Here is a 25686-nt window from a genome sequence, read left to right on the forward strand (position 1 = left end):
TTCTTGTCTAAAAATACTCATTCTTAAAAGCTGTGTGACAACAGGAACCGAGTACCTCTTTCCCTGTGGGTCTTGCACTCCCTGTCCAGGCACAGTGCTGTGCAAATAAGAGGAGCTCAGGCACCGTTTGTTCAGAATTCATTACACTGCCTCCTAATTGTGGTTCCCCTCGCCTTGTCTTCCCACTAGACTGGGAACTCTTTAAGAGCAAGGGTACTGTTTTATAAATCACATCCATGCTTACTGCAAAGTAGAAGCCAATTCCATTGAACAAACAAATGAAAAATGCTCCAGGAGGAGTCAAAACAGACGCATATCAATCTATTATGACAACTCACTCTCTATATGAGCATAAGTCACTTAGACTTTCTGGATTTTCATTTTTTTTTATCTGCAAAATAAATCATTTGCACTGTATCAGTAGTTCCTCAACCTTAGAGCTAGCTAGAGAATTATGATTTCTGGGAGTTAACTGATAAATCTTTTTTTTTTTCTTAATTTCTCTGACATGTGAAACATGGGATTAAATGATTGCTAAAATCATCTCTACTGTTCTGCAATTCCATGTCTCAATGTCCAAGGCTGCAGCAAACCAATGGCCTGAACATCCAGCCCTTGGGAATTTCCATCCTCCTCGAGATGACAGACACTCCCTACATGATGCATGCACCTGCTGGCCTCCAATCTCGGGTTCCCTGGGTCAGTTCCAGGGTGCAGCTTTGCCTCTGGGACTGTGTTTCTCAAATTATTTTTATTGGAAGAACAACCTGGAAAACTTGTTACAAATGCGTCTTCATGGGCTCCCCCAAGGGCTGATTAAATTAGATTCTCAGGGAGAACAATGGATCTACTTTATAAACAAGTGTCTAGACTCTTGACCCACAAGTCATCTTTGGGAAACCCCTAGGAACAAGAACAGAGCCTTAGGAGATGGGCCAGCCCCTGAATCATAGTAATTGTTGCCATTTCTGGTGGTCACAGCACAGCACAGCACAGCACAGCACAAAACAGGTCCATTCTGAAAATTCTATTTAAATGGAATAACAAACTGAATGATGTGTTTTTCAATGTCTACTCTTTCATAAGACCATCTAATGTCGAAGTGCTGTCATGCATTTCTAGCATCATCAAAATATTTCTGGGAATCAGAGTATCATGCAAGCAATGGGTATTCCATTTGTTAAGAATTGGACAACTTAAACCAAGCAAGGCTGCACGTTCTGTTGATGGGAATAAAATGACAAAGTGACACTGATCATATCGTTCGTTTGCACTCTGGTCACCTGGGGGAAGATGGGTAGTGACTTTCTCATTTTACCAATGGACCACCTAGGTTTGCATTGCTAGGAGTAGTGGTCTCCATTACTAATGATACTCACATACCTGGTAAGTGTTAGAAGAGGGATTCAGATCCAGATGCAGAGGGTCTTGGAGCTCCTGATTTTGTCACCATCACATGCTGTTCCTCACAAATGGAGATGAGAACCAAAAGAATGACTTTGGAAATCTGCAGGCTGTCTCTCCAGAGCGTTTTCCAGATGTGTTTTCAGAGTCCAGTTTCTTTTCGGGGAGAATGAAGCCTTCCCCTTCAGACAATCAGGGGTACCTTTTCAGTGATTTGGGGGGAGAAATAATGAACTAAAACTTTCATTTACCAAAGGTCTGACAGCAGGAGAGAAAGAAGCTGGAGAAGGCAAGTCTGCAGCCCAGAAGAGAAGTCTCATCCTTAGGGGCGAGCTCACGCAGAGACAGAGATACATGGGGAAAGAGTAAGTACTTAATTCAACTGATACTATTATGATTCTCTCATGGTCCATGGTAGCTTTATAGCCCATTGTCACTGGATAATAGGTAGAGAAATGTGTAGCATCTGCTCAGAAATGCTAGGGTCAAATCAAGAGGACCATTTGAATTTGGCAAATATCTTGAATCCCTCCACTTTCAGCCCTTCCCATAAAAAGCTTGAAGCACTGTGGAAAAGTTTTGTTTATGACCACCAGCTGTTTCGTTTAAAGTAAAGTCCCCATACAGGTGGAGTTACAGATGTTGCTGAGATAGCACATTCCATCATTTTTGAGTATTTCATACAAAAACAATTGTGTCAGCAGTTCATTTGGACAATTATTTAAGCTCTTTTCTCAACTTATATGTTTGTATTAGGAAATCTAGTGAGAAAATGTACTATTATCTTACCTTTATTTCCTCTTCTTAAGACATGAAAAAAAGAGGAAGGAAACTTCAAGTCCTTATATCATTGACTGCTGGCTTTTATGTCTGAAGAAAAACATGTGGAAGGTATCCATTTTCAAAAAGTTCTGCCGTACTTCTTCCTAGCCAGAGAGATACCTGGAGAAGACAAGAGAGCAGTCTAACTCATGCAGTTTGGGAAATAATGAGTTATACATGGAGAAAAAAAGTAAGCTTTCAGTATTGTGGAAACAACCTTTAGCATTATGAATTGTGTAGTCATACAGGAAAAAAAATCAAATTAACTACCTCTGTCAGTAGAAGGAAAAGTCCTGAAGATGAAACATCAAAAACTCCTCTCAGGCCAGCCTCCTTGATAAGAAAAGGTTTGTGGTTGGTTTAGTTGAAAGAGTGAGTAAGCTTGCTTCCTTTACAAGAATTTCCTGTACAGAATACTAGCACCCAACTCAATTTCTCAACTGTGAAGCTTTCTATTTTTTTTTTCTCTTTCTTGTAAAGCTAGTCCTTAACTATATAACCTTTAAGATCAAAGGTAGAGCTGGGTGCGGTGGTGCACGCCTGTAATCCCAGTGGCTCTGGAGGCTGAGGCAGGAGAATCATGAGGCCAGCCTCAGCAATAGTGAGATGCTAAGCAACTCAGTGAGTCCTGTCTCTAAATAAAACACACAAAAAAGGACTGGGGATGTAGCTCAGTGGTCAAGTGCCCCTCAGTTCCCCAGTACCCACCCCCCGCTGAAAAAGATAGAGTCTTTATTGTGATAAAAATTTTAATTAAAAAATCTCTCCAACACCATTTATCTGAACCAATAATTTCTTGTTAGAGTGAAATAACTTTAAAGTCTAAAATCATTGGAGATTTTATACCTATGTATGAAGAGAGAGCTTCAGAATATAACGTATAATTAAAAACTCCACTGCAATCAATACCTCTTAATACTTAGGACAGTCTGAGTTTACTCTAGACACAAAAAATTTTGTCTAAAAGCTTTTTTTGTTTATTTTTTATTATTTTTTTTAGTTACACATGACAGTAGAATGCATTTTGACATATCAAACATATATGGAGTATAACTTCCCAGTCTTGTGGTTGTACATGATGTGGAGTTACACTGGCTATGTATTCATATATGAACATGGGAAAGTTATGTCTGATCCATTCTACTGTCTGAGAAAGCTTCTAAATTAAGCTCAGATAGCATTCTCCCTCAGAGTCTAAATTCTGATAAACTTAAGGCTGATGTGACTGAGCTCATGGAAGCTCCTACGCCATTGCTTCACATAACTATATAATAACATAAAATACAAATGGGGACCACATTGCACTTTGGGATGAAGGCATGGTAAATGATTACCTGAGATGAAGGTGGGGGGTAGAAGAAGGAATAGCCACTACATACAGGATTGAACCAAATAAGTGTATCCACCATTGGCCATGAACCCCTTAGGACTTCAAGAGGACATGGGACTTTTTCTGAGACTATTGGAAGCAGGTGCTATGGAAATGACATTCCAGGCATGTGAAGTCCCGGGCTCACAGGGTCCTGCTGGGACAGCATCAGAGGTGAGAGGAAAGGAAGCTAACCTGGGAGGGCTTAGGGCAGGGATGGCTAGGATGGAGTGGAAAGCTAAAATAAGGTGCTGTTCGTGACAGCTGTGGAATAGCTGTTTAATTGAACAGGACTCAAGTTACTTACAGATTTGGAAGGTGTTTTTGTCAAGTTTTAAAGATCCTGATATAGACCTTTTTTTTTTTTTAAGAGAGAGAGAGAGATAATTTTAATATTTATTTTGTAGTTTTCGGTGGACACAACATCATTATTTTATTTTTATGTGGTGGTGAGGATCGAACCCAGCATCCCGAGCATGCCAGGCGAGCACTTTACCGCTGAGCCACACATCCCCAGCCCCCTGATATAGACCTTTGATGTTAAATTTAAAGTTACATAGAGAGGAGGTTTCCTAAAGTGTTTTTATCAGCAGGTGTTTCTCTGATATTTATAAAGTGCATTTGGAAAGAGAAAATGCAAGAAAAGTCATAAAATCATTGAAATTCAGGAAATCTGGAAAGATGCAGGGCACATAATCACTACAAAATGTTTCAACATATTATAAAATCTCTCCATTTAAAATGGAGTATGGAGTAATCACATGAATAGAAAGTTGACAAGTGGAATAAGATAGATCTAATTGGATATGAAATTTTAGTGAAATGGGAAAAGGGACATCCAAAATCAATGTGTAAGAGGTGACTGTTTGGATAAATGGATGACCCTATGGAAAACACTCTGAAGGATTCATTTCTTGTACTACACACCAGAATGAATTCCAAATGGGTTGAGGATTTCAAATGAAAAATGAATCTGTATAAGCATTGGAATCACATGGTAATTCCTCTATAACCTGGGCCGAGGTAAGCACCAACAGCAAAGTAAAAAGATAAATGACAAACTGGGAAAATATTTGCAACTTACACCACAAAGTCTTAATATCACTAATATGTCAAGATCTTTCAAAGTAGTGTTGAAAAATAACATCATCTCTACAGAAAAATGGGCAACTGCCAAGATAAAAGCCTTGCTGATGGGAATGCAAGATTACTTATGAGCTCTGTGTGGAAGAATTTGGCTATACTGAGCAAAATCACATGTGTGACCCAGCCATGCTAAATACAGAAATCTTCCCCCAGAATATTCTAGTAAAAAGAAATGTGAAACTATGTATACAAGAACAGGCCCAGCAACTCGCGGAGGGGCAGAGCCGCCCCCGCGCCTGCAAGGTAGGCGGACCTGCGACCCACTGGCAGCACAGGCCCAGCGGCCTGCTGAGGGGCAGAGCCGCCCCCTCCCCCCGCGCCTGCAAGGTAGGCGGACCTGCTACCAACCGGCAGAACAGGCCCAGCGGCCTGCCGGCGTGGTAGGCACATTGCCCCAATTGGAGGAGGGGCAGAGCCGCCGCCTGCGCCTGCGAGGGAGACTTTGCAACTATACAAGAGCAATATAAATATATAGGGGGAAAATTCAATAACACAACAGTTTCACCAAGCAGAAAGAAACACGAACAGTATGAAGAGACAAGGAAAGAAAGGACCACAAGCAATGCAGGTCAACTCAACGTTAGAAGAGGTAATATCTGCAGCAGATGGAATGTCAGATAAAGAATTTAGGATATACATGCTTCAGATGATCTGGAGTCTCAAGGAAGACATTAGACAGCAAAATCAGACAATGAAAGATCACTTCAACAATGAATTACATAAACAAATCCAAGAAGCAAAAGATCAACTATACAGGGAGATAGAGGTTATAAAAAACAAACAGAAATCCTAGAAATGCAGGAAGCAATAAACCAACTTAAAAACTCAATTGAGAATACTACCAGCAGAGTAGAACACTTAGAAGATAGAACATCAGACAATGAAGACAAAGTATTTCAACTTGAAAAGAACACAGACAGCTCAGCAAGACTGTTAAGAAACCATGAGCAGAACATCCAAGAAATATGGGATAACATAAAGAGATCAAACTTAAGAGTCATTGGGATACAGGAAGGTATAGAGGTCCAAACCAAAGGAATGAGCAATCTATTCAATGAAAAAATAAGAGAAAACTTCCCAGACTTGAAGAATGAGACAGAATCCCAAATCCTAGAAGCCTACAGGACGCCAAATGTGCAAAATCATAAGAGATCCACACCTAGACACATTATAATGAAGATGCCCAACATACAGAATAAGGAGAGAATTTTAAAAGCTACAAGAGAAAGGAAGCAGATTACATTTAGGGGTAAACCAATCAGGATAACAGCTGATCTTTCAACACAGACTCTGAAAGCTAGAAGATCCTGGAATAACATATTTCAAACACTGAAAGAAAATGGGTTCCAACCAAGAATTGTGTATCCAGCAAAATTAAGCTTCAGGATGGAAGATGAAATTAAAACCTTCCACGATAAACAAAAGTTAAAAGAATTTGCAGCTAGAAAACCATCTCTCCAAAAAATCCTCGGCAAAACATTACAGGAAGAGGAAATGGAAAATAACAATGAAAACCAACAGTGGGAGGTAGTACAGTAAAGGGGGGAAAATAATCAAAGAGGAAAACAAACCATGTTTAGTAACATAAATAAACAAATATGGCTGGAAGAACAACCCATGTCTCAATAATAACCCTAAATGTTAATGGCTTAAACTCACCAATTAAGAGACACAGGCTAGTAGAATGGATCACAAAACATGACCCAACAATATGCTGCCTACAGGAGACGCATTTGATAGGAAAAGACATACATAGACTGAAGGTGAAAGGTTGGGAAAAATCATATCACTCATATGGACTTCGGAAACAAGCAGGAGTGTCCATACTCATATCAAATAAAATAGATTTCAAGCCAAAGTTAATCAAAAGGGATAAAGAGGGACACTACATACTGCTCAAGGGAACCATACACCAACAAGACATAACAATCATAAATATATATGCCCCAAACAATGGTGCAGCTATGTTCATCAAACAAACTCTTCTCAAGTTCAAGAGTCTAATAGACCACCATACAATAATCATGGGAGACTTCAATACACCTCTCTCACCACTGGACAGATCTTCCAAACAAAAGTTGAATAAGGAAACTATAGAACTCAATAACACAATTAATAACCTAGACTTAATCGACATATATAGAATATACCACCCAACATCAAGCAGTTACACTTTTTTTCTCAGCAGCACATGGATCCTTCTCAAAAATAGATCATATATTATGTCACAGGGCAACTCTTAGACAATATAAAGGAGTAGAGATAATACCATGCATCCTATCTGATCATAATGGAATGAAACTGAAAATCAATGATAAAAGAAGGAAGGAAAAATCATGCATCACTTGGAGAATGAACAATAGGTTACTGAAAGATCAATGGGTTATAGAAGACATCAAGGAGGAAATTAAAAAATTCTTAGAGATAAATGAAAACACAGACACAACATATCGGAATCTATGGGACACATTGAAAGCAGTTCTAAGAGGAAAATTCATTGCTTGGAGTTCATTCCTTAAAAAAAGAAAAAAACAACAAATAAATGATCTCATACTTCATCTCAAAATCCTAGGAAAAAAAAGAGCAAAACAACAGCAAAAGAAGTAGAAGGCAAGAAATAATTAAAATCAGAGCTAAAATTAATGAAATCAAAACAAAAGAAACAATTGAAAAAATTGACAAAACTAAAAGTTGGTTCTTTGAAAAAATAAACAAAATTGACAGACCCTTAGCCATGCTAACGAAGAGAAGAAGAGAGAGAACTCAAATTACTAGCATATAGGATGAAAAAGGCAATATCACAACAGACACTTCAGAAATACAGAAGATAATCAGAAATTATTTTGAATCTTTATACTCCAATAAAATAGAAGATAGTGAAGGCATCGATAAATTTCTTAAGTCATATGATCTGCCCAGATTGAGTCAGGAGGATATAGACAACCTAAACAGACAAATATCAATTGAGGAAATAGAAGAAACCATCAAAAGACTACCAACTAAGAAAAGCCCAGGACCGGATGGGTATACAGCAGAGTTTTAAAAAACCTTTAAAGAGGAACTAATACCAATACTTTTCAAGCTACTTCAGGAAATAGAAAAAGAGGGAGAACTTCCAAATTCATTCTACGAGGCCAACATCACCCTGATACCTAAACCAGACAAAGACACTTCAAAGAAAGAAAACTACAGACCAATATCTCTAATGAACCTAGATGCAAAAATCCTCAATAAAATTCTGGCCACTCGGATACAAAAACATATCAAAAAAATTGTGCACCATGATCAAGTAGGATTCATCCCTGGGATGCAAGGCTGGTTCAATATACGGAAATCAATAAATGTTATTCACCACATCAATAGACTTAAAAATAAGAACCATATGATCATCTCGATAGATGCGGAAAAAGCATTCGACAAAGTACAGCATCCCTTTATGTTCAAAACTCTAGAAAAACTAGGGATAACAGGAACATACCTCAATATTTTAAAAGCAACCTATGCTAAGCCTCAGGCTAGCATCATTCTGAATGGAGAAAAATTGAAGGCATTCCCTCTAAAATCTGGAACAAGACAGGGATGCCCTCTCTCACCACTTCTGTTCAACATAGTTCTCGAAACACTGGCCAGAGCAATTAGACAGACAAAAGAAATTAAAGGCATAAAAATAGGAAAAGAAGAACTTAAATTATCACTATTTGCAGGTGACATGATTCTATACCTAGAAGACCCAAAAGGGTGTACAAAGAAACTGCTAGAATTAATAAATGAATTCAGCAAAGTGGCAGGATATAAAATCAACACGCATAAATCAAAGGCATTCCTGTATATCAGCAACAAAACTTCTGAAATGGAAATGAGGAAAAACACCCCATTCACAATATCCTCAAAAAAAATAAAATACTTGGGAATCAACCTAACAAAAGAGGTGAAAGACTTATACAATGAAAACTACAAAACTCTAAAGAGAGAAATACAAGAAGATCTTAGAAGATGGAAAAATATACCCTGTTCATGGATAGGCAGAACTAACATCATCAAAATGGCGATATTACCAAAAGTTCTCTATAGGTTTAATGCAATGCCAATCAAAATCCCAACGGCATTTCTTGTAGAAATAGATAAAGCAATTATGAAATTCATATGGAAAAATAAAAGACCCAGAATAGCAAAAACAACTCTAAGCAGGAAGTGTGAATCAGGCGGTATAGCAATACCAGACCTCAAACTATAGTACAGAACAATAGTAACAAAAACAGCATGGTACTGGTACCAAAACAGGCGGGTGGACCAATGGTATAGAATAGAGGACACAGAAACCAATCCACAAAACTACAACTATCTTATATTTGATAAAGGGGCTAAAAGCATGCAATGGAGGAAGGATAGCATCTTCAACAAATGGTGCTGGGAAAACTGGAAATCCATATGCAACAAAATGAAACTGAATCCCTTTCTCTCGCCATGCACAAAAGTTAACTCAAAATGGATCAAGGAACTTGATATCAAATCATAGACACGGCGTCTGATACAAGAAAAAGTTGGCTACGATCTTCATACTGTGGGGTCGGGCTCCAAATTCCTCAATAGGACACCCATAGCACAAGAGTTAATAACTAGAATCAACAAATGGGACTTACTGAAACTAAAACGTTTTTTTCTCAGCAAAAGAAACAATAAGAGAGGTAAATAGGGAGCCTACACCCTGGGAACAAATCTTTACTCCTCACACTTCAGATAGAGCCCTAATATCCAGAGTATACAAAGAACTCAAAAAATTAGACAATAAGAGAACAAACAACCCAATCAACAAATGGGCCAAGGACCTGAACAGACACTTCACATACAGTCAATCAACAAGTACATGAAAAAATGCTCAACATCTCTAGCTGTCAGAGAAATGCAAATCAAAACCACCCTAAGATACCATCTCACTCCAGTAAGATTGGCAGCCATTAGGAAGTCAAACAACAACAAGTGCTGGCGAGGATGTGGGGAAAAGGGTACACTTGTACATTGCTGGTGGGACTGCAAATTGGTGCGGCCAATTTGGAAAGCAGTATGGAGATTTCTTGGAAAGCTGGGAATGGAACCACCATTTGACCCAGTTATTCCCCTTCTTGGTCTATTCCCTAAAGATCTAAAAAGAGCATGCTACAGGGACACTGCTACATCAATGTTCATAGCAGCACAATTCACAATAGCAAGACTGTGGAACCAACCTAGATGCCCTTCAATAGACGAATGGATAAAAAAAAATGTGGCAGTTATACACAATGGAGTATTACTCTGCATTAAAAAATGACAAAATCATAGAATTTGCAGGGAAATGGATGGCATTAGAGCAGATTATGCTAAGTGAAGCCAGCCAATCCCTAAAAAACAAATGCCAAATGTCTTCTTTGATATAAGGAGAGTAACTAAGAACAGAGTTGGGAGGAAGAGCATGAGAAGAAGATTAACATTAAACAGGGGTGAGAGGTGGAAGGGAAAAGGAAAGAGAAGGGAAATTGCATGGAAATGGAAGGAGACCCTCATGGTTATACAAAATTACATACAAGAGGAAGTGAGGGGAAAGAGAAAAAAAAAACAAGGGGGAGAAATGAATGACAGTAGATGGGGTAGAGAGAGAAGATGGGAGGGGAAGGGAGGGGAGGGGAGTGGGGATAGTAGAGGATAGGAAAGGCAGCAGAATACAACAGACACTAGTATGGCAATATGTAAAACAGGGGATGTGTAACCGATGTGATGCTGCAATCTGTATACGGGGTAAAAATGGGAGTTCATAACCCACTTGAATCAAAGTGTGAAATATGATTTGTCAAGAACTATGTAATGTTTTGAACAACCAACAATAAAAATTAAAGAAAAAAAAAGAAAATATGTATGCATAAAACTATACTTTTTTTGGTTTATTTTATTTTATTTATTTATTTTTGGTAAATGGGGTTCTTGTAAAATTCTTTTTTTTTAAATTTTTATTATTGGTTGTTCAAAACATTACATAGTTCTTGACATATCATATTTCATACATTTGATTCAAGTGGGTTATGAACTCCCATTTTTACCCCGTATACAGATTGCAGAATCACATCGGTTACACATCCACTGTTTTACATATTGCCATACTAGTGTATGATGTATTCTGTTGCCTTTCCTATCCTCTACTATCCGCCCTCCCCTCCCCTCCCCTCCCATCTTCTCTCTCTACCCCATCTACTGTAATTAATTTCTCCCCCTTGATAAAACTATACTTTAAAACACAAGTTGTTAGAACAAAAGACTAGAAATCTTTCTGACTCGTTAAATCAATTATAGTACAGCCACACAATGGTGTGTAAGTATCTGTATAAAAGAATGAAGAGTAACTTCATATACAATCATGAAGTGAACACAAAATATATTCAAATAAGAAAAATCAAGGTGGAAAAATTGTATATAATATTTCCAATTTATGTATGACAGACGAGAGAATATTTATATAATATGCATGCATGTTTATATTAAAATAGGGGAGGCTAAGCCAACATGATTTTTTTAAATGTTCGCCTTTAGGGGAAGGAGCCAACAAGTGATGGGAAGGGAATAGAAAGTGAACATCCAGGCACATACTCTATTTTAGAGGCGAGATCCTAAAAGAATGTGAACATTTTTGCAATGGTAGAAAACAAAATAAAAATTTAAGTATCAATCCCTAAAAATCAAAATCAAAATAAATAAATCTAAATATATTGAATCGACTAAACTACATTCACAGGAATCCATCCCTCCATCCAGTATGGTCCCCCAGACGCATCTGTAGAACCCTAGGACTCCTAAAGCTCAGTATGGAAGTCACCACTAACTACTAAGCATTTGCCTCATTTGTGTAGCAATTGTATAAACAAGGTATGGTGCTCCCTGTGTGTTTGTACATTCAAAAGATACACCAGAAAGAGAGAAAAACATGTTTTGAGAAACCTCACACACAAAGCTGTTGGCTCAAAACTCCCAGCGGGGACCCTGATGACTATCAGTGTGACATGCAGAGGTGTTGAAAGGCCCCAGTTCCTGCCCACAGAGCACACATGCTGTTTCCTGTTAGATTTGTGGCTGGGCCACTCTTTGAAGAACCTCCATTGCTCAAAGATCCTACTCTTAGAGAAGCTTTTGCTCAGAAATTCGGCTTCTCCTAATCCTGTATTTCCTTCTTTGTAGCTACATTTCAAGTCAGAGTAACAGGTTATTTCCTCAGGGTATTTAAAGCTATAATTCAACTTGGTTTGGGGCACTGATTTTTCTAATGTCCTCACTTCAGACAGCTGTTGGTAGCTACATTCTTTCTATAGCCTTCTGGGAATCCTAACCCACCTATCCTGCTACTAAACATGGATATAGTCCCTGTTGAGGGTCCAAAATCCCTCTAATGCAGTAGATGCCACATGAGCATGCTCCAATAAGCGTGCACTTTAATCTTACACAGAACTTAAGGCTTAATTGCCCTCCACTCTGACCTTAATGGCTATAAGCACATTCCTCTTAACTGTCTTTTTATCCTCTGAGCCAGTCCTAAGCAACCTGCTTCCTCTCTGTGGGACCCTGCCCTAGGCTCTCCGTGTATGATGTGCATCCCCAGAGAAGTGCTTGCAGCCTGCAAAATACTTGCTCCACAATTGAAGAAAACATCATAAGATGAAAAGACTGCCCATGTTCATGAATAGACAGAAATGATATTGTTATAATAACCATATTACAAAAAAATGAGACAGATTCAATAAACTCCCATCAAAATGCCAATGACTTTCTTCACAGAAGTAGAAAAAAAAATCACAGAAAGAAAAAAAAAATACTCAGACTAGCCAAAGCAATTCTAAGTCAAAAAAGTAATGTGTGCAATTTTAAAGAGAGAAAACTGGGAATTTTCCTGTTCCAGCCTGGTAGGATAGGCTGTTCTGTGACTGCAGTCACATCCTGAATGCCTCAGTCATACCATGTCTCAGATTCCTGGGTTTGGAAAACTTGGGTCATAAAGTTGGTCTCTGCTTTGAGGGACTATGACTCTAAATTTAATAAATACTTTCCAATAGAATAATAGACATAGATGAAGCATTTCTTTATACATTCAGAGAGTTAGTTGTTCTGATTCTCTGAAACAGATTTTCCAGTTTAAGGATATTTGAAATCATGGAAGAGAAACATGTTCAAATATCTAAAAAGTTATTTATTGATCCTGGTTGGATTCTTTTTAAAATTTAAAATATGCACATTAACTGGCATGTGAAGACCTATCATTTTAAAGTCCTTGTTTTAGTATCATGTGGACTTGGGAGAGAGGAAAGGGAATTCTTTTGCTCCTGGATAGAAGATAAATAAAAAGGTAGACACAAAGTAACTTCACATTAAAATATGAGGGGGTAGAAGCTCATTTTGAATGTCCCATATCTTATTAAAACAGGTGGGGCCAGGCACAGTGGTACTTGGCTGTAATCCCAGAGGCTCAGGTTGAGGCAGGAGGATCTCAAGTTCAAAGCCAGCCACAGAACTTAGCCAGGCCCTAATCAACTTAGCAAGCCCTTCTCAAAAAATAATAATAATAATAATAAAGGGCTGGGGATGTGGCTTGGTGGTTTAGCACCCCTGGGTTCAATGCCTTGTACAAAAAAAAAAAAATCAGGTGGGAATCTGTTTAAAGTTAGGGTTTGCAATTTTCAAGTAAGTGGAAAAGAGAGTCATAAGGCACTTCAAAAATAAAGACAGAGACCAAAGGTTTATTAACATATTACTTTGTATTTGAAGTTCTTTAAAGCACATATCTAATATATAGAATACACATATTTAATGTGAAATACATTTAATACAAAATACACTTAATGTGTTTTAAAGAATGCATAATAAAAGAGAAAAGCAAAATTATTCTATGCATTATAATAGAAATATAAGTTTTTTGATTATATATTTTCACATATAAAACATAAGGTATTCATTTAAAAAATCATTTACCAGCTTTAGCCAGTCAACAAGCACACAGAATCGTAAGCACCAAAAAATTGCATCTCACTCTCTCACAAAGAAATCTCGTTTGTCTTGGATGTTCAACAAAATCTTCTGTTTTAAAGAGACTCTTTAAATTTTCCGGAACATTCATACTGCACTAAAGTTCTAGTCAACCTCCCAAATTGACAGTTTCATACATATCTGTCTTGCCTTGCTCTGTAAGGCTGAGTCATCAGTGTTTTTTGGTTTGGTTTTGTTTAGTTTTGGTACCGGAGACTATTGAGTTAAGTCCCCTGCGGGCACTTAACCACTGAGCCATATCTGCAGCCCTTTCTCTATTTTTTATTTTGAGATAGGGTCTTGCTATGTTTCTTAGGGTCTCACGAAGTTTCTGAGGCTGGCTTTGAACTTTCAATCCTTGTGCCTTAGGCTCCCATATCGCTGGGATTGCAGGTGTGCACCACCATGCCCAGCTTATCACTAGGTGATTTTCATGGACAGGCATTACTTCTGAGGTCAATTGGAAGGCCCACAGAACTGGGGTTCCTCTAGGGAAACAGATGTAGGACTTCTAAGGCCAAAAGTAACACATGTCCAGCGGAGGGGTAACTTTTGCCCTATTAATATGCATCTCCTTATATTTCTATTTACTAATCCCTCAAATTCAGATGCCGCCTTCTCCAGATCTGCCTCCCCTTCCAGCTCTGTGGCTTCTATTTGATCCACTGTTAAATAACTGATATAAGTAATAATCAGTAACAGCAATAATAGTGATAGCAACACTTCAGTGGTAAGTCTGCACCAAGAATAGTTAGTTGGAAGTACTTTATTCACTCAGTAACCCTGAGAAGTAGGTAAAACTATTACAAAATCTAATTTTACAATGTGGAAACGAGGCACAGAGAAGTTAGGTAAAGTTCCAGAGGTCACAGAACTAAGTAGCAAACTCAAGATTGGGGCTCAGGATTACACAGCCAGACCCTCCACCATCATGCCATGCTTCTTCCATACTAGTGGCATTTAAAAAATTTAATTGTTAAAAAAAAAAAAAAGTGAATACCTATGTTTTATTTTTTTCTTGTGGTTCAGTGCATCCCGTGATCTTATGAGTGGCACTCATCCTGGATATAAACATTTACATACAATCAACAAGTGTTTTAGGACATTATGAGCAAAAGACCCAGAGAATCCTATGAATTAAAATTTGGGTATTTTGTGAAAAGTCCTTCTGTTTGGGGTTCTCTTTTAAAAGTTCTTACGAACAGGTTCGAAAAAACCAGGTTCATGCAGTGCCTCTCTGGAGTTCCAAGAACTGTTTCCTCGCAACTGTGGCTGGGCCACAGGACGCGTATCTTGAGGTTCAGGCCCTGCTTGCAGCAGGGGCCCTCATCACTTCCCTGCTCTGCACATCATCAGGCCTCTCTTTCCTTCCACGTCCCATGCATTTAGAGATTGATGGCCAGTGCTGGGGGGGTGAAGGCAGCATTCCAGTGACTACCATCCAGTGGTTCATAGAAAACAACTCCTTGCACCCTTAAAATCCTCTCGTTCAAATTAATTGTTAGCATTAAAAACTCTTAAAGATGCACCTTCCATGTAAGGCAAAAGTTGATTTGCAAGGTTCCCAGCCTCACACTTGCTGAATCGGCTGATCCATGTGAGCAGCTGCCAGCAGTTTCAGAAGAGGAAGAAAGAAGAGCTCCATTTCTTTTGCATTCCAGGGTTTTCCAGAAGGACCACAGCTCAATGTTTGGTCTTATCCCCAATGACCTAATGACAGATCTCATCTTCGAACTGTGAGCAGGGTGTTCAAAGAGTCGTCTATTTTAAACAGCAGCCTTTGTTATGAGCAGGCTCCTATGCTGCTCCCCAGAACAGCGGGAGTTCTTTCCCATACTCAGCTTTTCTGGAGCTCAATATGCTGAAAAAATAGGCAAGGCTTCTGATTCTCCTTTGTTTGGCTTGGTGGCTTTTGCAGGCATCAAATAAAGAAGATTTTTCCAGAATCTCGAGTCATAGGAAAGAGACTTACCAGCCTTCCACTGCAGCACTCTGTGGGATTTCAAGAGGTTGACTGACTGAGGCAAGAATGAGAACTCACTCGCAGGTGTAAATTCAATTAAGATTATCTTAATTTTTCTTTCCACCAATGCTTCGTGGAGTTCACTTTCAAGTTCATACCTGACTTCATTGGACATGTAACTTCTACTGAGGACAATGATCAGTCTTCGGCTTTTCTCTATCAGTGAATGGATTTCGTCAACAACAGCTGAAAACACAAGGCATGTTGTTAATGGAAGCAGACTAGAAAGGGTGAGCATGTAATAAAGAACTATTTTGCACAGTCTTGTTTTAAAATAAGCCATTCATTCTTGATTTTTATATGCCCATTGAAAACAACCACCTAGGGGCAGTAATAATGATCACGTTCCCAGCTCTCACTCTGTTACTTCTTTTAAAATGTTGCCCATATTAACTCATTTGATCATCATTGTGACCCCATGAGTGAGGAAGGGATTGTTATCACTCCCATTTTACTAAGCCAGAGCACAGGATGGTCAGGAAAATTCCCCAGAGTCACAAAGCCAGTAAAAAGCAAGTTGACTGAATCAGCTTTTGAAAAAGAATATCTCTACTAGGTTTCTGTCTGGAATCCCCTTTGTTACCTCCTCCAGGCACCACATCCCTCTCAAATATGCATAACTTGTACCCAAAGTTTACTGTAATTTGCCTTGAAACGTGTGCTGTGGCTGTTTGTATTTACATATTAATAAAAACATTGAATTCCCTATGATCTGTTAGGAAAACACTCAAAACCTCCTCTTACTTATTCTTTACTCCCCTATTCTTTCCTAACTCCCCTATCTTCTACTTTAATTTTCCCACCAACATCAACGCCATAAAGAACAAGCAATTCCTGGTAAGAATTATCCTGCGTATCATTGTGCAAACATCAAGGGTTAAATTAGAAACTGGTTCCAAGGAATAAGTGTTCTTTCTGGGGGTTGTTTCTAGATCAATGTCTCAAGATAATGACAACTCTCAACTTGTCTCTGAAAATAAAATGTCCAACCCTTCTCTCAGAACTTTGCAGAACCATGAGGCAGAACAAATATAGCCCAAGAAAGAGTAGATTGGCAGGCAATACAATAGTTTGTTTTTTCACTGTGAGATAGTAAGGTATTGGTTAACCACATTAATCTGGTTAGCTAAGAACCAAATATTGACGGGTCTGGTTATTTCTGTTCTAAAGAACCTTGCTCATTTATTTTTAAGGAAAAAGGGAGAGCCATCTATCTATATAACTGGCTGACTCAACTTTTGAAAAAGAGTATCTCTACTAGTTTTCTGTTTCGGCATCCCCTTTCTTACCTCCTCCAGGTACCACATCCCTCTCAAATATGCATAACTTGTACCCAAAATGTTTTTCCAACACCCTGGGCAAAGTCTCCACAGCGAAAGTGTACTCTTCTGCATTCTCCGAGCAACCATCTTTTAGGTAAGACACAAAAGCATCATACGTTTTTCCATCTAGGAGATAAAATTAACTCTTTGAATTAATATGTAAATCAAAGTTGTTTTAAGTAAAAGTTGATCTAAAGTCATAATTAGTGAGTACAGAATCATTAAAAAAGGAAAGTTAAAAATAGCATTGCCAAACCTCAGTCGCTAACCAGATATTGAATCAAATGTCTTTGTAAAAATCTACTTTTAAGACTCACGCTCATATCACCGAGAGCTGGAAAGAAATATAAGCCATCAATCAGGGCCATAGAGGGATTTAAAGACAAGAGAAGGCCAAGGAGCAGGAACGTGCCCTCCTTCCAGAAGTGAAAGCGAATCTCACCTTGACTCACATCATTCAATTCTACCAGTATCCTAATCTCTACCCACCAAAGGACTCCCTAAAAAGAAAGATGGAGTCAATGCTGAGTCTCTGTTCACTGCACCAGGAAGAGAAACCATAGAGGTGATTGAGACAGTATGCTAGCAGAACACACACTGATGATTTAAAATATTACAGCAAGTCAGGTGTCAAAAGGAAAACTTCTGACCCATTGAAAGGTTTTCAGTGGTCCCAACAGCTGCCCCTACTGAACTCTTGCTCCGGGAGCAGTTTTCAGATGGCCAACAGACAGATTTGGCAGGCAACGCGTTACCTACATAACAAAGGTCATTCTCCTTACTGGATAGCTGAACAATTACGCAGTTTTCTCTTCAGCTTGATCTGATCAACTTGAGGAGACAAAGGAGACAAGTACAACAACTTGGGAAAAGTCACAATCCACTCATTAGCAGATGAAAAACAAAGTAAAGCAGAATGACAAAGTAACCTGGTCAGAGAATGAAGAGGGATCCCAATGGATCAGCTTTATGAAAGGCGACATTTTGGGTCCGATCCTAAATAATGCAACTAAGGCTACTGGGGATGGGCAAGGAAAGAAGGCACGTGACAGGGGAGTGTTCTATCTCTATCTCATGAAAACTGGGTAGCGGCTGAGATTTATTCCTGGCTTATTATCAGGATCAATGAATCTATGACTGGCTTTAATAAATTTATTGATTAATTTTTTACTAACAGTTTATTGATTATTTATCATACTATTATGGAATTATTATATTATTTATTATTAATCTTTATTTAATGATTAATAATTGCCATAATAAATTTATTAATAAAATTTGATAAATGTAATAAATTTGAATCTTCTGTTAAAATATAACCCAAATTACATTGTTATATCATGTGAATGTACAAATATGTAACAACAAATCCCATCATTATGTATAATTCACCAATAAAAAATATGGAAAAAATATTATGGGATGAAATCATTCTCGATCCATGTCATTTGTCGGGTCACAGCATTTAAGACCACCAGCCCTGTCCAAAATCCTCAATAGCATCAAGCTCACAAAACAACACTTTCCACTGGCAAAAATTGGCTCCATCCTGTCTATTTCATTTTGGATAAACAGCTCAAGTCAGAACCTGTTGTTGATGTAAAGCAATTGCTTTACAGAATTTCATGCATATGAAAGATAGAAAATTTTATAAAGATTGCAGAGTTGCATGCATATTAAAAATAGGAAATGATGTTAAAAATAAAAGTGGTTATTAGTTTAATTAGTAAATAGTTCACCTGGATGATTATCGTAGATTGCTGTACCATATATTTATTTATTAGTTAAGAGCCAGTGCTTCCATTAGTATTGTCATTGATGAAAATAGGCATTATATAACTAAGCACCGTTTACTACTGATTGTAGGAATTACTAATGGTGATTGTTTTACATTCAGTTTATTACTGATCACAATAAACTGGGAAGACAATTTAGTCAAAGATGGATTTCTATTTCAGTGTTGCTCTTACCTATGAAGAATCAGTTTTTCAACTATAAATTGCTTTCAATTTTTCTTTTTTCAAACAACTCTCTTCTTGTAATATAAATCTGCAAATCTATGTTACAATTTATTGTAAATCCAGGTAATGAAAGATTTAACAGCTTTAAAATTTGACAAAGAGCTCAAGATAAGAAATGTAGGGCTGGGATTGTGGCTCAGTGGTAGAGCTCGCTGGCCTAGCAAGGGCGCGACCTGGGTTCTTCGATTCTCAGCACCACATAAAAAAATAAATAAATAAAAGGCATTGTGTTGGGCTGGAGTTATGGCTCAGTGGTAGAGCACTTGCCTAGCATGTGTGAGGCACTGGGTTCAAACCTCAGCACCACATAAAAATAAATAAACAAAATAAAGGTATTGTGTCCATGTGCAACAACAACAACAAAAATTTTAAAAAAAAGAAATGTGAAAGCTAACGATGTTTTTTTTTTTTATTCTGAATAAAGGAAATCATCATGTGAGTGGATATTTGAAAAAAACAAGGAGTTAGTTACATCAATGCCTCTTAAGCTATGTGTGGTTAAAAGCATGTTTTAATTAAAATTGTTTTTGTTGTTGTTGTTGATTAGTTGATTTCATTTCCAACCTTTCAGAAACCAATATTAAACACACTCTTGGATATAACAGCAATATTAAACTGGTATAAAAGTTTTTATTTTTATCCTTTAATCTCCATTTCTGCCCTTTTCATGGACTGCATCTGCTGACAGACCACACTTTGAGTAGAAGTGGTTTAGAGCACATCTCTAAATGTCTCTGTATAGTGCTGTGTGGAGAGTTAAAATTATGAACAAAAAAAAAGAAAGTCTGTAAATCAGATCAAATACACTGGAAAGAAAAAAAAATCCTAGATAAAAATCAGAAAGACAAAGAGTTATTAATGCCTTTTCTAGGATAAATACCAATTGATTCTAGCCATGACAGTGCAGGAAATACCAAACACAGACCTCCCAGTTTGCTGCGGCCTCTCACCTCATAGCAAAATCATACGCACATGCAGGCTGACTTTGCTAGTTTTATGTCGTCAGACTAAAAGTCCTAAGTGAGACAAAGAAATTGATAAAAATCTCAAAGGATCCAATATAAAAAATTCCTTTACCTGGGGTCCATAGGTAGAAGGCCCTTTGTACTTTAAACCCCAAATCCAGAGACCAAAAAGATATAGTAGAGTCTTCCATATAGCACACCAAATAAGCAAAGTCAAAGGACAAATGACAATATGGGAATATTTACATTTCTTATTATAGAGAATAGGCAAATAAAAAGCTCCCAGAACAGTGAGCCAATTAAAAAAAAAAAAAGCTATCAGCCCAATGGAAGAAGAAACAAATGATATGAGTAGGTATATTGTAAATGAAAACACAAAGAAGTCTTAAACAAATGAAGAAATTGCTCATGCTCTTGCATAATAAATGCAATGGAAATTAAAACTATACCACAGGGACACAAGTCACCTATCAGATTAGTAAAAATCCAAAAGGTGGTGGTATGTGAGGCTATGGGAAAAAAAAATGTACTCTCATTCTTTGAAAGTGGTAATAACAGTGGTATGGAGGGCAAAGTTACAATATCTACCAAAATAACAGCTGTGTCTTCCTTTTGTATTGCCAGAAATATCACTTTGGGGAATTTTTTCCTTCCAATCACTGCACATGTAGGAAGCCATTCCTCACAGAATTTCTGTAGTAACAGACAATTGGAAACAACCCAAATACCTGTCAAATAAACATGGGGACTTCCACAGACATAAAACACTGAACAGCACTTAGAAATAAGGGGCATATATATAAAGTGATATGGAGGAATACCTAAGGAATAATAAAGCAGATTACAATAGTACGCACAATAAACCAAGATTTGTTTTTTGTAAAAGGGGGAGTGAAACAAGAATCTATGTTAATATTCGATTGGGTGTGTATCAGTGGGGCAGAGTGGGAATCACAGACATGGGACAGGGGTGGGCAGGGGATGCCCAATTGTGTAATTTCTTAGAATTTTGGTGTTTGAAATACATGAAGGGTTTTTTTTTTTTCCTACAGTCAGACAAATATATCTATAAACAAAAGCCAATGAAATCTATTAGCTTGATTTTTTAAAGCTCAGTAATTGTAAGGACTTCAACTCCTTTTAAATACAGGGAAACTTAGTTCTAGAGTCCCCAGGTAGACATAATAGCAGGTAAGACTAGTAATTTAGGAGACAAGAATCCAGATAATTTGGCTTCTAGTTTTGCATTCTTACAGGTACATTATACAGCCTCCTATTCCAGTTCAAAATAATAAAACATAACAATGCAATTCCACATAAGCAAGCTTTATTGAGTATATGCACTGGGTGAGATCAGTAAGTGGTATGTCAACAAAGGCATCCATATGTGCAGTTCCTGGACTCAAGTGTCACATGCAGGACAGGACATACATACGAGAAACAATTAAAGAACAATTTTTGCAAACATACAAGCACAAGCAATGGTCACATGATAACATGCATGATGGAGGGTACATGTGGGGTTACTTTTTCATGGAAAAACTCTCCTAAAAATTAAATCAACAGTACAATCCAAATAAGATGAATGTCAATGTTTCCCTATTGGGTTTACTAACTTCATCATGAAATAAGAAGTCTCAGCGTTATGACAGTTGTTACCTTTTAGTGTTTCATCTCTTCTCATTAATTTTCTATAAAATAGAGCCAAGTCAACTCTATAGATGATACCCATAATCACTAGGCACACTACCACCACCGAGATCAAAATTGCTACAATCATTCCTCCAGTGAAGATGTCGCCTGGGATGTCATCTTTGCTTGCTACAAAAGAAAGAGAAAAAGGAAATAATTAATCCAAGAAATATCACCAGCATCTTCCACCATCACATTGTGGTTGTCAGTTTCTGCCTTTCTCACTAATTCGGGTATCCACCCAAGTTCACCCACATTCCATCAAACAACTCAAATGCCTGCTGTTAGTCTGCAGTACTCATCTATTCAAATTTCTAAAGAATTTAAATATGTATAAGAATATCCAGAAACCTGAACTGAAAACATTATAGCATACTCTGCACCTGGAGAATTCAGATTTCTGGGACAATGATAAACTAGGGTGAAATACAAAGGACTCAAATAGAAATCTCAGTTGGTGTTATGGTTTAGATGTGAGGTATCCCCCAAAAGTTCATGTGTGAGACAGTGCAAGGTTTAGAGGAGAAACAATTGGGTTATGAGGGTCTTAACCCAATCAGTGAATTGATACCCTCATGGGATTAACTGGGTGGTGCCTGAAGGCAGGTATGGTGTGGGTGGAGAAGGTGGGTCTTTGGTGGCATGTCTTTGGGGTATATATTTTGTATCTGGCCAATGGAGTCTCTCTCTCTGATTTCTGATCTTCACGTGAGCTGCTTCCCTCTGCCATACTCCTCCACCGTGATGTCCAGCATCACCTTGAGCCCTAAGAAATGGAGCCAGCAGTCTATGAATTGCGACCCCTGCAATCATGAGCCCCCAAATAAACTTTTCCTCCTCTACAATTATTCTGATCATGTCACAGTGACAAAAAAGCTGACTAAAACTAAAACTAAAAAACCTTTTGGTAAGCAGAAAATGGAAAATGGAAATGCAAGGTTTTGACAGAACCCAGGACTGAGATTATCTGGGTTTGCAGCCTTGGCTCCATCAATTAGTTCGTATCAGAGGCAAAATCATAGAGACTCCCCAATCTTAGTATTTTCATCTTTAAAAATAAACTAATAAATAAAGTTACTGCTTTACTTATTTTGGGGAAGATATTATACACAAAGTAGTTAACACAGTGCCTGGCACAAAGTCCTCAAAATTTGAGCAAAATTTCATTAGAAAACTGCCTTTGGGGAAAAAAGTTACATTTCCTAGAGTACTCAGTTTGGGCTCATTGTATGAGATAATGCAGAGGAGTACAAAGAGTAAACTAATTTTAACAACCATCCCACAATGTGGTGATAGCCATAGGTAGACATGTTTATCCATATTTCTGATTATTCTAATTTTCTCAGAGTAGATTCTAATTCACAGAATACAAACATGTTTAAAGTGTTTGCCATCTTAAGCAGCACAATATTCAGTGATGACCTTTCTAGTAAAATTAACTTTTAGGATGCAAGTAAGCAACTAAAGTTATTTAGTAAGTGTATCTGAATAAAGTCAGGCCCTGGAATTCCTAAACCTTTGAAGTGTCTACATAGTCAAGACTGTGACAGACACATATACAAACACATGCACCCAGGTCCACAACTTTCCTCCAGGGGAAAGGGTGGGTTGGGAGGCCCTAATTCCCTAGCCTGTATTTTTGAGCTCAACATAGGGAGAATTGATCAGGGCAGGAGGAAGGAGGAAGAAGGACAGTTCTGCACGGAGGGTGGAGGTGGCTGGTGGCCAGCAGGCAGCCAGGAATGCAGGCAAGTCTGCGTGTCAACCAGGAGAAGCAGATTTGAAAGCTTCTGCCTTGCAAGTGCATGAACATGGCAGAGGTACCCGCAAGGGAAGGGACCTGTCGATGTGAAGAAAAGCACCGATTCCAGAGTCAATCAGTTCTGGGTTTTAATACCTTTACTTGCTATGTGACCTTGAGCAAGTTTCTTCAATTATAAAAGCTTGTTGTTGAGATGGGGTGAAATCATAGAAAGGGCTGAGCACCAAGTCTGTCACAGAATCAGCATGTAATGAACGTGAGCTTCTGCTCTGACTGCATGTGGGAGAACAAGGGCTTCCCAACAAGGTGCTTGGGGAGATGCAAACGGACCCTGGGGCAGCACAGAGGGTCCTGACCCTCGATTCTCTCTGCCTCTCCCTTCGGCCTCAGTTAAGCTTTCTGAATTAGCGACCACCCCCAAGGGCCAGCTGAGCCCAGGACCCTGCTACAGGGGGCTGGAGGAAGCAATTATGCCTGATGTGCAATGGGCTCCTTCCACACTGATCTGCAAGCTCTTCTCTGGTTGTCATGGATGTGAAGGATTGGGTGTGCAAAGGCTGATCTGACTCCCCCCCCCCCGCCCCCCCCGAGACCTATCAGCATCTGCGTGCCCTAGCTTTACCTGCCTCCCTGCTCTGTCTACCTGGTCTCTGTGGTTTGGAATATGACTGTGAGAGCAAAGGTGTAAACTCTGTGTTTTCATTCTGCTTGGGATCACGACACAGAGAATCCCAGCAAGGGCTGAGCACTAATCCTGCTACTGAATGCCTGGGACGTAAGATGAATCTTGTCACCTCTCAGAAGCCTGGTTCTACTATTTAAAAAAAAAAAAAAAAAAAAAGGAGTGTCTGACTCAGCAGCTGTGTGCTGTTTCCACAAGCTTCCAAACATACCTTTTCTCAACAAGATGAACGTACTGGTGTCTGTTTTTTCCTGATTGACCACAGTGCAATTATATGAAAAATTTAGATTGTTTTCCTTAACTTTCTCAATTCTCAGTATTGTTGAAGCATAAGATTTGCCTTCTGAGATCCTGTAAGAAGAAAATGATTTAGCAAGAGGCTTTATTCATAATCAACAAATTTTACCCAGGAGACGGAATTCATATTCAAAGGCAGGTACTACATTGACTATATCAAATCTTCTCATTCTGGTGGATACTCTTAAAGCGTGAGCTACAATAAGCCTCCTGCTCTCCGTGGAGCCTCATAATCAACAGAAACAGTCCTCCTGAGACCAGCTGGAATGATGTTATCAAGAATCTAGAATTTAAATGCCAGGAAGATAATGATGCAAAGTTGAAAATATACTGATTATCAATTGTTTTTCCTATTTCTCTCCTTCTTCCCACAAAGTGTTTTCCACTCAATCTGACAAGGCAATTGTATTGGGTAGCTTTTATTACTATAACAAAATACCTGGAACAGGTAAATTTATAAAGGAAATAAGATATTTAGCCCATAGCTTTGGAACTCTAAAAGTCCAAACAGTATGGCCCAGGTTCTAGAAAGGAAACCCCTGAGCTTTGTCACACATGATCCCTTTATCTTAGGGATCATGTGTGCATTTCCACGTGTATTCCTCTCTTCTCCTTATAAAGCCACCGAAATTCAGTCATGGGGACTCCACTGTAATGACTTACTCTAATCTAATTGCTTTGAAAACATGTTACTTCAAAATACTACTGTTGGTTTAACTGTCTTCCCCATCAATATCATTAACAAGACTGGGAATTAAACTTTTGCAGGAGTTCTGAACACAAATAATATACAAACCAGAGCAACTGTAAACTGTTGTGCACGATACAGATTCATATCCAGAGTATTCAATCACTATTCTCAGATACCATGGGCACAAGAGAAATATCAGCTAAGCTGTTCAGATACATCAGAAAATTACTTGAGACAACCACTGGTAGCAAGCTGTCTTCCTCTTCCTCAAATGGTCCAAGCTTTCCTTTCACTGATGTGATGCAAACACTCATGACAATGTTCACTTCCTCCATGCTCTGAGGGCATGTTAGGCAGCACACTCTTGTGTGGGTCCTGGGACATGGAGCCCCACTGAAGCCTCTGACTGTCTCAAATACATCTTAGAACACAATTCAGTACAGAGTTCACCCATCCA

General features: G+C 38.4%; 2 protein-coding genes across 5 annotated transcripts in view; both read right to left on the bottom strand.

Annotated features, from left to right (window-relative positions):
- Il18rap (interleukin 18 receptor accessory protein) overlaps nucleotides 1–2578 on the bottom strand; it is a 33486-nt gene extending 30908 nt beyond the window's left edge. For 3 of the 4 annotated variants that reach the window (XM_027951794.2, XM_027951793.2, XM_027951792.2), the window contains exons 1-3: nucleotides 2497–2571; nucleotides 2194–2346; nucleotides 1384–1606 (exon numbers count right to left, since the gene is read on the bottom strand). The gene's annotated coding sequence lies outside the window, so the exon portion shown is untranslated. Of the gene's footprint in view, nucleotides 1–1383; nucleotides 1607–2193; nucleotides 2347–2496 lie in introns of all 4 variants that reach the window. The other variant, XM_027951795.2, reaches the window with a different exon arrangement.
- An 11946-nt stretch (nucleotides 2579–14524) lies between these two features.
- Nucleotides 14525–25686, bottom strand: part of Il18r1 (interleukin 18 receptor 1) — a 36898-nt gene continuing 25736 nt past the window's right edge. Inside the window, exons 9-12 of the mRNA XM_027951838.2 lie at nucleotides 24453–24592; nucleotides 21765–21926; nucleotides 17087–17245; nucleotides 14525–15983 (exon numbers count right to left, since the gene is read on the bottom strand). Of these exons, the coding sequence (XP_027807639.2) occupies nucleotides 15628–15983; nucleotides 17087–17245; nucleotides 21765–21926; nucleotides 24453–24592 (817 nt within the window). The 3' untranslated portion in view covers nucleotides 14525–15627. The remainder of the gene's footprint in view (nucleotides 15984–17086; nucleotides 17246–21764; nucleotides 21927–24452; nucleotides 24593–25686) is intronic.

Source organism: Marmota flaviventris, chromosome 14 (assembly GCF_047511675.1).
Source record: "Marmota flaviventris isolate mMarFla1 chromosome 14, mMarFla1.hap1, whole genome shotgun sequence".
Classification (NCBI taxonomy): Eukaryota; Metazoa; Chordata; class Mammalia; order Rodentia; family Sciuridae; genus Marmota; species Marmota flaviventris.